The sequence below is a fragment of the Dermacentor silvarum genome, chromosome 9, assembly GCF_013339745.2.
Source record: "Dermacentor silvarum isolate Dsil-2018 chromosome 9, BIME_Dsil_1.4, whole genome shotgun sequence".
Taxonomy (NCBI): Eukaryota; Metazoa; Arthropoda; class Arachnida; order Ixodida; family Ixodidae; genus Dermacentor; species Dermacentor silvarum.
The window spans coordinates 109,738,198-109,754,736 of record NC_051162.1 but is presented as its reverse complement, the minus strand read 5'-3'; the positions used below and the strand labels follow the sequence as shown (position 1 = coordinate 109,754,736).

Sequence of the window (16,539 nt, the reverse complement as noted above, 5' to 3'; positions counted from 1 at the left end):
GCCAATGCTTTGTGGTGCACAGCGTTCAGCTCAATGTGTGCGATACGGCCTGGAATCTAACGCAGTATTGTATTTCACTAACATGCACTCCAAAAAGCAAATGGAGGATAGGTCATTGTGGACACATGTACGTGTAAGAAAGTAACCAGACCGTCAACAAGAGCACGTTGCTAGAGGTGATTTGCCAAGCAAAATTACCGTATACAGACATCTTGCGTATTTCACAAATTGTTATTCCGACGTCACCAACCGCAACATTGATGAAAGAATGTCACATTACATTATCATGATAATAATCATCACTTGTGGACAAAAAATTAGATTACCTACAATAAGAAAACGATATATTCTACATGTTTTCACCAATCACAGTAATAATAAACAAGTTGTTGCGATGCTGTTGAGAATACTGGTTGAAGTGTATTTGCAGAAGAACAGAATGAATGACCGTACACCGCTTGGTACAGTTATCCCATATAATATGTGCAACAACAATTGACACATACGTCATTATAACGGAGTGTGGTAACGCAGATATCCAGGGTGAATATATCCATACTATATTGTATATATTGTACATATGTATGTAACCGAGAGTGGCGCCAGTCAGAAGAAGACAATTTGATGTGTGACGGTGGAATCGGTCTCGACAGCCCTGTTGTTTATGTATCGTTGCCGCTCTTGTATATATTGTAAATACATCTTTATCTGTGAATTCCGCATCGTAAGAATATATATGAATGCGATGTAAAGGATGCAGCATGCATTTGACGTCTGGAATTGACAGAGGTATGCACAGACAGCGTGCTACGCTGAAAGCGCAGTACTCACTGCTGGAAATGTGCTGACACTTGTTCTGTGTTTTGGTTTGTACTAACAAACAGTCATATTAGAATATGAATGAGCACGTTCTCGTAACAGCTTTGTTACATATGTTGCACTTGGCGTTAAACGACAGCTGCTGAAAACACAGACGCACGCAGATAATCTCCCACAAAGCCATGCGCGCTTTAGTGACTGCCCTACAGACTTCTACTATACTGTGCACGTACACTCTCTCTGCTATTGCCTGCACCTTCTATTTCTTTTATTTTCTGAGCCGTTTCCCTCGTGCAGTGTAGCCAAACAGACTTCCATCTGCTAATCCTACCTGGATTTGCTTGTTTTCTCTCTCTCTTTGACAATCTCCCAAATTACAAAACTGTGGAAATAAAAAAAAATTGCACCTACCTTGGAAAGCATCACGCATCCAATTTATGAGCCGCTGGCTGTGAGGATAGCGCCACGGCTTTGAGCTGGGAGACGTCGTGTTGCTTATGAGATGTCTTATGAAGATGCTAGCCTTGAAGAGTGCCTTCATGCTACCAGTTCGACAAGTCTTGCCTCCTGGGGGAGATTTCAGGTAACTATACTAAATAGAACTTAGAGGAAAATTAATGTTCTTCAATAGCCTGTGGACTTGTAGTAGCACTGATGTATGATTTAGCGGGTATCATAGCTTTAGGTGTTTTCCTTGCGATTTCATTTGCAAGAATTAAAAAGAATTGTTTGTGAAAGCAATTGCTTTTATTCGTTCGAAATCCCCGGATATTTCTTTCCTCATATTGTCAAACCTCTGCTAAGGTTCTTACCGGGAGGGCAAAAAATACACACACACGCCAGGTAAACAAGTACGTCAAGAGGCAGCGTAATGCTTTAAATACTTATCTAAGGCTTGCTGGAACTGACAAACAGTGTTTGAATCAACAACAAAGCATGACAACGCATTCCACAGTTCAATCACGGCTTGAAAAACCGAATATCAAAACAAACCACTACGAGCAAAGTATGGCTGTAAACATAATTTGGATTAACACAGACGCTTAGTTCCCCTGGCGGTCTTACATACACATCTTGATCAATTTTGAGTCGTCCGTGCAGCCGCTGAAGAAAAGACTTTTGAGCCTATTCTTTTGCCTTCGTGCTTCTAGTGGTTCCAATTTGCAGGACTGCAGCATTTGTGTGAATCTAATTGATGCTACTTGGAGCATATGAAGCGCACTGCGTGGCGTTGAATTTTTTCTAATTTTATAAATCCTGCCTCGTTAGGCAACAAACGACGGAGGCGTATTATAGTAATGGCCTAATGAAATTCTTGTAAGCGATCAGCCTTATACCCCGCGTAGCATGTTCAAGTTTCTGCTTCAAGATTCCTTGTGTCTGATGTGTTTTCGAGCACACGTTTCCTTTATATGTCATTATTGCCGCGTCCCTATCGGTGCCAAGATATACGCTGGCGGTAACGAAGACGACGACCGAAACGCTCGACAGTTCAAGTACGTCATAGAGACGAAGAGGGAGACACTCCTGAGAGTCTCTCTCTCGATCCCTTTATTCGAGTTCGACAGATTACTTCTCGTACCTCTGTCAATAAATCTCCTGCTGCTCAGTGAACTGCGACAGTATAATAGTGAAAGGACATAATGTTGACTTTCTTTAGGGATATGTATGAATGTTGATTTAGTGTAGTTGATTTGCATGCCGATAGGATTACACCACTGATTGAAATTACCTAGACAGTAGCCAATTCTGGGTTGATCCTCCCCGTTGGTTACGGTAGAATAAATTAGACATTCATCTGTGGAAAGCTCCAACCTAACCGGTTGTTTAACTACACTAAGAGTATCATTGAAATATATCAGGAATAACAGCAGGCCCATGCACCGAAGCCTGAGGAACACCGGAAAGTACTCAAAGTGGACTCGATAAACTGGCATCTAAACGCACTGTCTGTTTTCAATCACTTCAATATTATTTTTGCAAGCGACTATGCTTTCATCAGTGCCAATTTCTGGAACTTTAAAGATGAGCTTATCATAATGCACTATAATAAAGGCTTTTGAATGATCTATACAAATGACGTCACTGTGTTGATGGACATCTATGGCTGCAGCGAAGTCATGAACTGTTTCGATTATTTCTGTAATGATCGAAAGCCCAACTCGGATTCCATGCTGACAGGAGTAAACTATTTTCTTCTAGAAAATGTAACATATGTTTTGCGATGATGTGCTATGCTGAGTTTACAACGTAAGCGAGTGAAATAGGACGGCAATAATTTACAAGTGTACGATCACCGCCTTTGAATACCGGTGTACCAACGGCACTGCCCCAGTCCTGTGGCAAAGAATGCGTAAGCAGTGACTTTTCGACGACCATCTTTAGATAATACGGTATCCATTCGGCATAGTGCTTCCAAAACTCAGGAAAATTCTCGATGGGCCCACTATATATTTTTTGCCTAAATTCAGCAGTAATTGAAAGACTGCCTCTAGAGTGGTCGCCAGTACATCCATTGGACAGCGTATCACGTACTCTAGGTGCAAGTCTAATTTTGTGTTTGTATCGCTAGAAAACCCACATTGAAAAAAAAAAACAATTATAAGGTTCTGCAATGTATGCTTATTTGTCAAAGTCTCAGCCCCTGTTAATATTTACTCAATTTTATCTTTTCTGGTGCTGAAATACCTCCAGAAGAGTTGTAGGGAACTTTTAAAAAAACCGCTCAGTGTTTGGTCGAAGAACTGTTTTTGAGGTTGCGTCATAGTAAGGCCTTCAGTCAGTGCGAAATATAGATATTTCATCGCAGGCATTTTTTATTTGCGCGGGCGCTTTAGCTTTTCCTTCGCGTGAATAAGGCCGCGGTTAATCCAGGGTAGCTGTTTAGATTTTTTATTTCTACGCGATGGCACAAATCGGTCCTCATAGTCATTTATCATGGCCTTGAATTCAATCCAAAGATCATCTGCTGTTTTGTTTTTGGTATTGTGCTAAAAATCGTAAAGTGGGTATTCCGAAAAGTATATAATAGTAGGATAATATAAGGTACACTATTTGGAAAGTATGAAAGCTCTCATGCTATGTCTTGCATCTACGAACTTTGCGAAATTCTACATTGTTTGTAAAGCATTGGTCATATGTACAGTCAAATGTCCGTGTTTTCTGGCTTCCAAAATAGGATGCCATGATTGAGAGCATAGCGCTTGAACCAGCGAATTCGTAACAGTGTTTAAACACGAAATCAGCGTGAACGCCCCGCTGAGGGTAAATATTGAACAGACTGCACTTTGATTTCAAGATAGAAGATGAGACACTATGTCCATGAAGTGCTTTTTTAACAGAAGGAATAACTTTTCAGCCTTTGGTTCGGGTAATCTTCTGTCGGCGTAGCCCACATATGAAGTCCAGTTACACCTAAATTCACCAATGCAAGAAAAAAAGCGATTGTCTCCTGCATCCGAAGTCTCCCATTATTTCTAAATGACGTCGCGTCCGCTACCGCACCCCATGATTTGTGACGTTGCCATAATCGGCAACGCCACAAGCATTTCCTGCAATTTGCCGCCAAGACGTTTTATTCCATAAGGCTATGGAAGCTTGGTCACAAGACGGTGCAAAGAAGGAGCGGGTAAAGCCTTCCTTTTCGTACTGCTACTGACGGCAACAATGGAGCACCTGCTGCGCTGCTCATGACAGGAGAATCGAAAGCAGGCTTTGAAGTTACAGTAAAGAAAAAAAATTGAGCACTATGCAGGTTTTGTACGTGTCATCATTGAATATACGCTCCGTCAAGTGGACGTTATTCTGTCAACAAGGCTGCAGAGATACAGAAAAATCCGTTTTGTGGCACCTGCAAATCTCCACCTCTGAGTCCGATGCCATTGCTATAGCTTGCTAGTGTAGACTGTTACCATTTGCCTCGAGCATTCTTCGTACTAACGACGAGGAAAAATAGTCTAACGTTTACGTATACGCAGGTACCGCTGCTGACGTCCGTCGAATTCTCATCCGTTCTATTCTTCCTCACAACAACAATAGTCCGACACAGTGACTCCGCGTGACCTCGACTTGCTTTCAGGCCATTGTTGAGTAGTCCGTCATCAACATTTTCTGGCATTCGTGTGACAGGCTCGATGTAGACCTTGGAATGACTAGTGAGTCTCATTCGTCTTTGAGAAACAGTTAGCAAGACCGTGCTGATCATGGAATGAAGGTGCCAGGCAGGATGAGAAGAACTGTCGATTTGAAGGTTCTCCTGGTGCTAGCGGTTCTGGCCGAGTTGAGCCATGGTAAGCTGTGTTCTGAACATGCTATCCGAGCCTGCCTATAGACACTCGCATTTCGTAGCAGATAGGCACTGCGGACAACCATGAAGCTCTGCAGTTGCGTGTACATTGGGGCCGAGCTAGGTGTCTTCCATAAAATGCAAATTCAATGCGGTCCGGAACGTGATATCTTTTTTCCCTATGGTTAAAGGTTAAAATTATCGTGCATCAACGCATTAATATTTAACACAAATCTAAATCAACTTTGCCTAAACGCACGAACGGGAGTTTAGTCTGACAAAAATGAGTCACAAGTTCGAAGGAACTATATTTTAATTATGCAAACCATTAATAATTTATTCTTCAATGTTACGGTAGAAGTTGTCATGTAAATTTATGTGTACTAATATGTGTAAGTCTTGTGTTAGAAACAAATTTCACATCCACCGCAATAGCCCAGTGCGTGTGGCGTGCAGGTGCTGAGCTCCAGGCAGCGTGTTCTATCCAGGTCCTGGCGGCCAAATTTTGATGGGGGAGAAACGCAAGAACGCTCGCGTTCTTAGGTATACGACAGGTTCACTTTCAAAAACCACGGGTAGCCAAAGTTAATCCGCAGTGCGTCACTATGACAAGCACTTTATTTATATACCAGTCATTGCACGTGAATCCACTAGACTTATTTAATATATTTTCAATAAATTTTACAACCACTGGAAAGTAATTTTACCACGTAAAAATACGATGAGAAATTATATTTATTGTACGAATTAGGACACAAAGTAGTATTCGATTTATTTTTAGTGGCTAAATCCTAATTTAATTATCCTAATTACGTCATGCATAATGGCACAAATGTGCGGATGTCGCATGTCTTCATATTAGCACAGTAATGCACCATAAATATAAAAACCGAATCGCGGAGCATCCGAGGCAGTATGTTCCCGCTGCCTTAGTGTACACCGAAAGCTACTACACACATACTTAGATGAATTTTTTCGATGAATTATTTTTTATTGTACCCACTGACGCTGAAGTCTGACATTTTCTCGGTGTTTTATCAATGCTCGCAAGCTCAATAACCTGCTGCACAACCTATTCTACTGAAAACGGTATGCTCCACGTAAAAAAAAAGGCATGTGATAATACGCAATCACATTTGTTTTCCTCTTCATTACCATGAGCCTATTTTTATGTGCATTGCGTGACGAAGGCCTCTATCTGTGATCTCGAATTACCTTGTAATTTAGCTGACTCTAAATTGTGTATGTAAATTTCCTAAGTTCATCGCATCAGCTAATTCTCTACCGTCCTCGATTGCAATTACGCTTTCCTTGGCACCCATTCTGTAACTCATATAGGCCACTGGCCCTACGCGATCCATGGGCTGCCCAGCACCATTTTCCCTTTTTAATATCACTTGGAAAATCGGCTACCCCCCTTTGCTCTCCGATCCGCACCGCCGTCTTTTTCGCTCATGAACATTACGTCTAACATTATTCGTTCCATCTATTGATTCGCGGTCCTTAGCTTCTCACGTTTCTATGTTAACCTCCGAGACTCTGCCAAATACGTTGGTATCGGGTAGAATACAATGATTGTAAGTTTTCTTTTTCAAAGATTGGTGGTAAGCTGCTGGTCATGATAGAGTAATACCTGCCGTATGCACTCCAACCTTCTTTTATTCTTCTGTGAGTTCCCTTCTCATGATCAGGGTCCTCTGCGAGTGATTGACTCAGATAAACGCACTCTTGCACTGACTGTAGAGGCAGACTGTCAATGAAAAATTCTTCTGCTCTTTTTAGGCCATTATGCATTACATCTGTCTTCTGCATATTAATTTTCAATCCTACTCTTGCACTCTCTCGGCTAAGTTCCTCAATCATTTGTTGCATTTCATCTACATCGTTGCTGAACAAGTCACCATCATCTGCAAACCGTGGCTTGCAGATATATCCGCCGTTGATCATCACTCGTAATTCTTACCGGCCTAGTAGCTTGAATACTTCTTCTAAGCATGCAGTGAATAGAATTCGAGGAATTGTGTCTCTTGTCCTGAATCCTATCTTGATAGGTACTTCCTGCTTCTCTTGTTTTCATACAGAAGGCCATATAAGCGTGCGTGACCCTTACATTTCTGAGTTTTGTAACATGTGCTTTCAATTTATTAGGGGCATTACGTCAGGCATGCTCCGCTAGGCGTCGGCAGCCACATAGAAAAGTGTTTCTGCTAGGCAAGTTGGTTGATATTTGGAAGAAGCATCGTAGCAACATTACCAGATGAACACAATGTGCTGTGCCATTTTTTGTATCCTTTGGTTGCCTAGTTTGGACGGCCATGCTTTATCTTTTCACGCAAATTTTATTCCAACCCAACCTGATGTACACCGTGGCTAGAGAATACAAATATACCGGACAATTTTGGCCTGTATATCGAGAGACATGACTACGGATACCCTGACTTACAGAAACATTCTACAAATGCGTAGGTTTTTAATGCAGAGACTTGGAGAATACTGGCATAGCAGCGTCGTGTTCAGGTATTCGAGTGAGTGCAGAGCGGAGTATAAATAAAAAGTTGCCGCAGCTTCAGAATTTCATAATATTTGTAGACGCACCTTTCAACAAATTCAACAGTACTACGTTACTGCTATCTGCTGCAACCAGAAGACAAGTCGCTCAAATTTTGTCTTCGACCGAAACACGACTTTTGTTCGCAGCTGTCCTAAATCTGGATATTTTAAATTTGCAAAGTGCTAAAATAAAAGTGCAGAGATGCGTCGTTCATTTTCTGACGAGGTCAGCATTTCATGTATGCTATGTCATTACATTCTGAATGATTTCCACTGTAAGTGCCACTTTAAATCTACGACAACGAAATAAAACGATGAAACGCAAAGAACACTTCCTGGGAATATCAAATTACCATGCACATAAAAAATGCATTCCATACAAAAATGCCTGTTTGCTTCTACAAGCATACGAGACGAAAAAAAAGAAAAAAAATAACATTAGGAAATTTCACACATGGTCTGCAAGATGTAATTATTTAACGATAGCGTGGTCGTATGCGGAAGAAAAAATAAATGCATGAGAATAGAATGATGGCCCAGAGAGCTATACCCGACACTGATACATTTGTCACATCAGTGTGTCACATCACACAAGGTTATCGTAAGGCAAAATAGTTTTGGACGCTTAGCGTCTGAGTGTTATGGCACCAGAGCCACAAGCTAATGACGAAGCCATGTTCGTTGACACCCGCTCGTACGCAAATGAGTGATTGCAAAGCAGAGCGTCACCGCACTCGCTTAACCCAATTTTGCAGGAGCCCACGGCGCCAGCAGCTACGGGATGCTGGATGGATCCCTGGCCATGGCACGGTTCCGTCGATCTACGTCTGATCAGCAAGCTGTCTTCCACAACCGAGTAAAAAGAGAGGCGAGAAAAATTAAAGGTGAAAAGGGCCCTTGGGGATTTCATCCACTCTACATAGGAGACGAAGAAGGTGACGAAGATGAGGCTGAAGAAGAAGCGCCCGTGAAGAAGCAGGCGACCCCGACGACGACCACTACTACAACAACTACAAAGCCTCCTCGTCGCCGTGGTCGTGGCAGTGATGAGGAAGAAGAGGAGGAACGACCGAGGAAGCATTCGAGGAAGCATCCGAAGAAGCGCCGACCAAGCAGCAGTGAAGAGAGTGACGAACGCCGCGGCGGTAGACGCCGGGGTTCACGCCGACGCGATGAATCAGAAGAGGACTCATCTGAACGAAGGAGACGCAGACGCAAGAAGAAGAAGCCGAAGAGAGAGAGCGAGGAAGAGAGCTCCGAGAAACGTGGCTCTCAGGCGGCTCGCCCTGGTGGAGGTGCAACGGCTGGGAAAATGTTCAATCCCAAGAGCCAACCCGGAATGAGCGTGACTGGTTTTCATCCTCTATATATTGGCAGCGAGCAGGGTGACGAGGACGAAGAGGAGGAAGAGACACCGAAAAAACGCGGCAACGGAGGCGGTGGCCGTAAGAGGGACGAAGAGGGCTCTGAAGAAGGCGGCCGGCGAAGACGTCCCGCTCGCCGGAGAAAGGGGTCGGAGGAAGAAGATAGCGGAGAGAAGAGAGGACGCCGCAAGAAAGTTGGCGGCGGTTCCTCAGAAGAAGAGGAGGGCGCTAAAAAGAAAAAGCCTCGCGGAGGTGACAGAGGCGCTGGAGGAGGTGGCGGAGGTGGCGGCATTAGAGGAGGAGGCGGAGCCGGCGGAGGCAACGGTGGAGGAGGAGGCGGCGGTGGAGGCCCGAAGGGTGGGGGTGGTCGTGGTCCACCTGCAGGCGCAGGCGGTGTCAAAGGATATGGAAGAGGGTTCGGCCGGGCCACGGCTTCTGCAGAGAATGATGACAAGAATGACGATGATGACGACATGGGCTTCTAAGCGAGAACAGCACAGCAACACAATGAAAAGGAGGTGATGTCTACGGTCACACAATTTTTCGTAGTGTTATTATTTCTTAGATTTTTCATTTAGGTGATGGTAAATGAACACGAAATCAGGAATGTCATGTACGTTTTCAAAACCCGCCATGACATAATTTAGGAAGTCGTTTACTTACAGTTCATTTACTCGTATGTTCAAAAGTAAATAGGTACATAATATACGGACAGAATATTAGACCTGGGACCAGGGACACGCATTCGTAGGATTGCAATGGGACTCAAGATCAAAATTACAGTTGTACAGTTACATAAACAAGGTAGAAACTCAGCGAAAAAATAAGGTGTTACAACAATTGTTAGAATCCCATAAACAACTAGATCCGTGCAAAAAATAGGGATATAATAGGGAAAAAGTGCAGCAAGATAGGCGCAAGGCATCATATAAACCTTTTTGCCATTTGAGGAGAAAATTTTTTAGACCAGCTTCAAATGAAAATAGTGATGACGGCAACTTCACTTGTAGTGGTAGTTAATTATTAAAAAAAAACATATAGCACTAAATGGCTCCGTTTTGAAACCATAATTGTTACACACGCGTGACAATATATTTGCTGTTAGATGTAAAACCAGGGGAGGCATTCTGTAAGAGTCCACTAAGTGGACGGCGCATTTCGGCTGTCCGATTGGCTCCAGCTGCACGAGCGAGAAGGAGACTGGTTGGCTCCTTCTCGCTCGTGCAGCTGGAGCCATCGGCTAGCGGAACATATGTTTAGTAATATCACAACTTAAACAAATCATAAAATGTGTGCCAGTTACACTGAAATCCCATAGTTTCGTTATTTTGGAAACTTCTGTATTTATTTAGTTTTTAATTTATTTCAGCCCGCTCATCTGCTGCGAAAGGCACATAGGATGGAGGGAGATAACATCGTGTATATGAAAGTGCAATGTGCCAATGAGGTGAATTAGAATGCACAAGTTGTCTCATCTCTTCATGCCACCACAATTTGACGTGAAACTCTGTTCTCTGGGGCAATCTAAATTGGCATTTTTTTATTTTTATTGGTGTCACCCTCAGGGGCCCAAGGGTATTGCTCACGGGAGGGAGAAACGGAAAGCGTGACAATGGAAGATGGCAAATAAAGTCAACAATATAACACACAATAATTACTATTTATACTTATTTACTATGCATAATAGCATATAGCTATTACAGAAGATAAAAAAGAAAATTTTCACTTGAGTTTAAGGAAATAACAAAGACTGTATGTGCTTGTTACGTATAACTGTTGCACTAGTACATGGAGCAGAACTCTGTTGAATGACGCTGAAGGTGGGTGAAAGTTGAGTAAATGTCGTGTAAGGCATAACAACATAGGTTTTTTTCATGCAGTAAAACAAACCGTAAAAGAGGCAATGTTAGATTAGGGGACAGTACATTTGCTTTGATATCAGACACGGCACACTGAAACTCAGCAGACTAAACATACCCATGATCCCTTTAAACAAATTGGTAAGTTAGCCTCTATTAAACCACAATGATACGTTATTTCTTAAATAAAGTAAAACAATGTACTTGTTTGTTCAAGCTTTGACCTTAGCTAATGATGCAGGATTTTGTCGAATGGTGAAGAAGGCTGTTGAAATATACGCACACCTTGCGTAAGCAACACTGTAGGTTGCTTCATCTTGCAAGCCAAGCCTTCATTATGAAGGGCGCTAACAAATTGGCGCTTATACCAGATGTGACACACAGAACAAGATAAAGACAGCCGCAATACATCACAGCGAAGGGAAGATTGTGCGTTAATAAACTGGCTGTTATACGCAGAAAAAAATATGATTACCCCTTGTATGTTCATAGGGAGGCATTCTACCTAATTCCTATTGCCTTTGCTGCAGACTAACCTTCCTCAAAAATTTTTGTCAAGAATATCATGCTACTTTCGCCCCATATAACTCCGCAGCTTGCTCCCTCCTTTTGTCATCAGTGTATTGTTCTCGCATGTTCAGGTATCAAATTTTAGAGCATACCTGAAGTCAAATTGCACCACAAATAAACATGCCTATTATCTTTCTTTTCCTGTCTTGTTACAGAGGAACAGCAACATTATTACAAGGCATAGTGGTCCACCACTTGACAAGCTTGCCACATCAATTGATCGAGCCCTCAAGTTACGCAGTTAACAATGTCATTCGATTAGGCCTCTACGGACGTATGCAGTGGCTTCTGTCAATAAAGAGAGAAAACCATCGAATACGCGAAGTGGATTCTCTTCCAGATACAGAACGTGCAACCGTGTCCTGTTGTACACCACGCACAGGGCATTTCCGTTCTTACAAACTAACGACAGTCGTGGTACAATAAAGCTGTTTCAGGAAGAGCCATCTATGCGACTGGCACAACCAAGGGAAATCGATAATAAGCTGGACCAATAGTCGGACTTCGCAATTTCTTGCTGGGATAATCATTATGACAACCTTTGGCATCGCTGTTGATATTAACTGTTTTTTTCTATTTCCGTCATTCGTTATGCTACTGTCCAGAGAAGCGTGTCGAGTTCTTCACGTGCGTTAATAACCCATACGAGAACCAGTAACCATGCACGCAGTTCGTGAAGCTATCAAACCGGATGACGTTTCGTCAATTTCCGAAAACGGCTAAAGAGCTTTGAACTGGGCCTAGAGCGGTTTGAGGTTGATGTAATCGAGTCCGATTGAGACTTGCGAACTAAAAATTCATTACAAATTTTCGCATCTGCAGGTTGCCTTACAGATTCATGCATTATAGGAGTAGAGCAACTATCCGTTCCGAAGGATCGTGCTCTTCGGTATGACGCCACATTATTAGTAGGGTTTAAGTGTTACATACAAGGACGATGCCATCATGTACAACGTCAAATTAGAAGAGGCCGACTCCCAGTATCAAAAAATGGTCCATCCCAGTGCCGCGAGCCCTACAACGAGGCCTTTACGTCGGTCCCAGAGTTTTGCTTCACCTTTACAGACAATACTTCGGAAGAATTAACCATAAGATGCATACAATCAGTCCTGTCGTGTTTCAGACTCGCGAACATCCGTGAATGACATATTTTCTAGAGGCTTTGACAAAGCTTACTCAAACTGAGACAGGTATAGGTAATCTTTGCTCTAAATTTCTTGCGCCAATACTGAACTTTCCTGTTTCTTATTAAGAGCCTTGGACCAATATGTAAGCATGCCACTCCAACAAGTGTTAATCACTTCGAGCATTTCTCCTCTGGCCAGTATAAACATGTATTTTTCGGTTACCAATCTTCTACTGAAGGAAGAATGGTCAACACACAACTGGCGCTTCGAGAGAATTTGTGATTACTGTCATTCGGTAAATTGTTTCGTTAGTAAGGAAGGTTTAACAGAAATGTTATTGTATTGTTCAAAAAGGGAAGCATTGTCCTTTCTTTTACCGGATGAACCTTCCAAGAAAAAAAATTTGTTAATGCTTCTGGTGACACTCAAACTGTCTCACAGGAACACGCGTTCAACTGCAGATGTATGCCACCTGCATTGCAAACAGTTCCACGAGTACTTACTCATGAATTCACATAAAAATAACCATTGAAAATTGTAACTGACAACTGCGCTGACATACATGACATGAAAGCAATGATAGAAAACCCATCACTTTTGTTTTTGTGCACTGCATGAGAGCAGAATAGGTAGTGACGTGTGTCCATTTATTGTATAAGCAATTTCACCACAGTGGATCCGTAACATCTTGAAAAACAAGACAACCCTACTTAAAAAAACGTACTCCTTGTAAATCCCATATATAATTACATAAGGCAAAAACGGGTTTTTATATAGAGTCCATATTTTTTATATCGAATTACTGGATATGCGAGGTAGGGGGTATATGGTTTTTATTTCAACAGGGAAGTGCTGTTGCAAAAAAAGTCTGCATACCTTAATACTGTTTTAGGCGAGACACTAGAGCAACAAAATCTGTTTAGAAGTTATGAAAATTTCTTGTCGGAGGGCAGCCTATAGACAGTATCACATATGACTTTGCCTCTGTTTTTTGATACCAAAAAAATCCGGACGCCACGCGCATGTCACCTAGACAGGCCCTCGCGAACTTCTTGCGGCTCCTGCACCAAACCGCTTTAATTTTTTTAACGCCACCAAGTATGACCATTTCTGCATAAGTGCTCGGAATTTCTTTTCTTATTGTATAGTTATTCTTCTTCTGTAACTACAGTGTATATAATTCTGTATATGCAACATTGAACAAGCACGACAGTGTAGGTAAAAAAAGAACACGTTTTCGTCGCCAGCTCAATCTACCGGAAAGTCAGTCAGGTAGTCAGGTGTAATACATTACTTGGAGCAATATGCCGCATGTGCTCGCCTAATGACTACCCTTTTCTCTTCGCGGTCAGTGGATACGGATTGGGGGGTTGGGAGGGATGTGAGAATTACACGGGTCAAATTTTTGACAGAGTGTTCTAGGTGGCCTATAGAAAAGTGAAAATAAATACAGTGGCTGTAAATCAGGGTTACTAAGCATATGTTTTACACAAGCAAAAACAGCAAACGTCCTTTATTGGCAAGCACTAATTCAGCAGCATTACCGGTCCTCAGATGATCCCGTAAACATCATTGCGTCTAACTCTGAGCAAATACTGCTCCAACCGCAAAAGTTCCCATGCCCAGACCCAACATTAAGACGAAGATTTATCCCGGGGCCAAACTCCGATGCCGCCTATACAAACGCATTTAAAAGACAGAAACGTGGCTATGAGATAATCACTGGACATATTTTATTGAAATTTGTTTTATTTCAGAGAGAAAGCTCAATTCTATTGAATATTCAAAGCGGAATGTCTGTTCGAGGATGAAATTTTTTAATGGTTTTTCAAAAATATTCAAATTTGATAAGAATAGAAGCACAAAGTTTACAAACTCGTAGATCTGCACCAAGAACATGTATTACAGATCTGCAAGCTGCATCATTTACAGCATCCAAAGTGGACAAATTTGATGTCTCAATTTTTATGTTATGTAAATTTGTTACATTGTTTACAAGGGTATTGCTGAAGCCTTACTCACGTATTAATGGCCTAATTGAGAGCCATGTATAATAATGAGTTTTGCCCGCTTTAGATGCACTAATAAATGCAATTCACAGAGTTGTGATACCCTTTTATATTGCTGAGTTACATAGTTGCCAACTTCTTAGTTTCGTTCTCGCAAATTTAGTATTTTGGACGATTTTTATTAAACAATGGACAGGCTAAGTGAAAAATTCGCTACCAACAGTCACTAGGCTTTAACTTTTTCATTTAAATGCAACTAACCTCATAAAATTTTATGCATTGGTTGCTGAGAAAAAAATTTCTCCATTCCCATGTATTTAGACTGGAGCTCCGAGTTAAACTTCATCTTAATCATAGAGCACGCCACGCTCCTACGGAGAGAGAGCAAACTTTACTTTGACGGGGCACGTAGAGGCGTCGATCCCCGTGGTTGATGGAGCCCCCAGTGCCGAGCTGGTCAGCAGCATCTCCCACTGCTCGTGGGTTGCGTTTCGATTAGGGGACTTATTGGGGAGATTTTGGCATGCCCACGTGGTATGGTAGAGGGTAGCCCGCTCTGTACAGAAAGGACAAAGGCGCTCATAAAGGGTGGGCTACATCGCGTGAAGGAGCCTGAGGTGAGAATAGGTGCTGGTCGGAAGTTGCCTCGAGGCCGTGGCTTCAGCTCTGGTGAGGGATGGGTGCGGTGGCGGCATCGTTCTCCTCGAAAGGCGGTAGTGCTGAAGTATATCGTAGTAAGTGTGTAGTGTTTCTAGACTGAAATCTTCTGACGTCTCTTGGAGTGCCCGGTTGCAGTGACCTCGGGTTGCTGTGTGTGCACGATGATTTGCGCTAACGGCTTCAGGTCCCGGTGACCAGATTATCGTGGTGCGGGGTATTTCGTTGAGGCGATTAAGAATATCACATGCTACTTTATGTAGATGGCCATCACGCTCCTACGGAGGAGACAAACTAATACACTGCCAAGTCCCGTCCCCGGTTCCGCATTAAAGGACAACCAGGGCCTTGACCTGAGTCCCCGGCGTGGAAAGGCTACCCAGACCAACGCCACATTCTATGGGAATGTGATTCCCTCCCCCCATAACCTCCCACCTACATCTAGCCTTAAATTTCCTCTTACCCTGGACAGGCTCATTCTCGCCAAGGCAAAGCACAACCAACGCTACCTGGTGGACGACACCCAGAAGTACCTGGAAATGTTCACGGGCAGAGCCCTGGACTTAAGTCTCGCTAACCTAGCGGCTCCTCTTGATATAAATAAATTTTTAATTCATTCATTCAGTCATTCATTTATCCTAGTGTCACTGAACGATTGAAGCGACCATGGCCCGACATATTCCGTCACTGTGCACAGTGACGTCACTAATTGCTTACCTTATCGCTAGTATATCAAAAACAAGTCTGCATCACCACTGTCGTCAGCTTTCACCTCGAAACGAGTCGTGTAGCTTCCATATTTCCCTACGGCGAAGCGGCATGAAGAAAAACAATGCACAGGTTAGCTACCTACATGCAACACACGAACTTCACGATAATGACAGAAACCTCTCAACTGGAGTTTCGGCTTGGACTGAATTGTGGCTGCGTGCGCCGATAGTGCGCATGACTTTTAACAGATGGCGCTTGTCTGCTAAGCACTGTCATCCTCATCGGCAGGAACAAGCAAACTACTGTCGGTGGCCATTTTCGAGGGTGCGATAATTACTGGAGGCAAAAAAAATCATTACAATTTTTGATGGCCAATGTAGCAGGCGTGAGGATTACGCCAGTACAAGAATCATGCTAGTAATTACTGTAAATAATTTTGATGCAAAGAAACAAGAAAATTTGGCTAGCAGTGCTGTGGAGGTTTACGAAACTTAAGGGGTTTTTGCCTCTAGAGGTTCTTGGCAACAAGACGAATTATTAACAGGCACATTACGAACCATCGACTCTACAGGGGCACACTGCCTTGAC

The 16,539-nt window shown here is 42.7% G+C and overlaps 1 protein-coding gene across 1 annotated transcript; it reads left to right on the top strand.

Moving 5' to 3' along the window:
• Positions 1 to 4,943: 4,943 nt before the first annotated feature.
• Positions 4,944 to 11,763, top strand: LOC119464106 (ABC transporter F family member 4-like). The gene is made up of 3 exons (XM_049655919.1): positions 4,944 to 5,108; positions 8,410 to 9,536; positions 11,603 to 11,763. The coding sequence occupies exons 1-2, from the start codon at positions 5,027 to 5,029 to the stop codon at positions 9,501 to 9,503; spliced, it is 1,176 nt and encodes a 391-aa protein (XP_049511876.1). The 5' UTR covers positions 4,944 to 5,026; the 3' UTR covers positions 9,504 to 9,536; positions 11,603 to 11,763.
• Positions 11,764 to 16,539: the final 4,776 nt, after the last annotated feature.

Excerpts from the sequence above, each read along its gene's own strand:
- LOC119464106 (XM_049655919.1), top strand. The coding sequence starts at position 5,027 with ATGAAGGTGCCAGGCAGGATGAGAAGAACTGTCGATTTGAAGGTTCTC. Across the intron at positions 5,109-8,409 it reads TCTGGCCGAGTTGAGCCATG|GAGCCCACGGCGCCAGCAGC; the intron begins GTAAGCTGTGTT and ends CCAATTTTGCAG.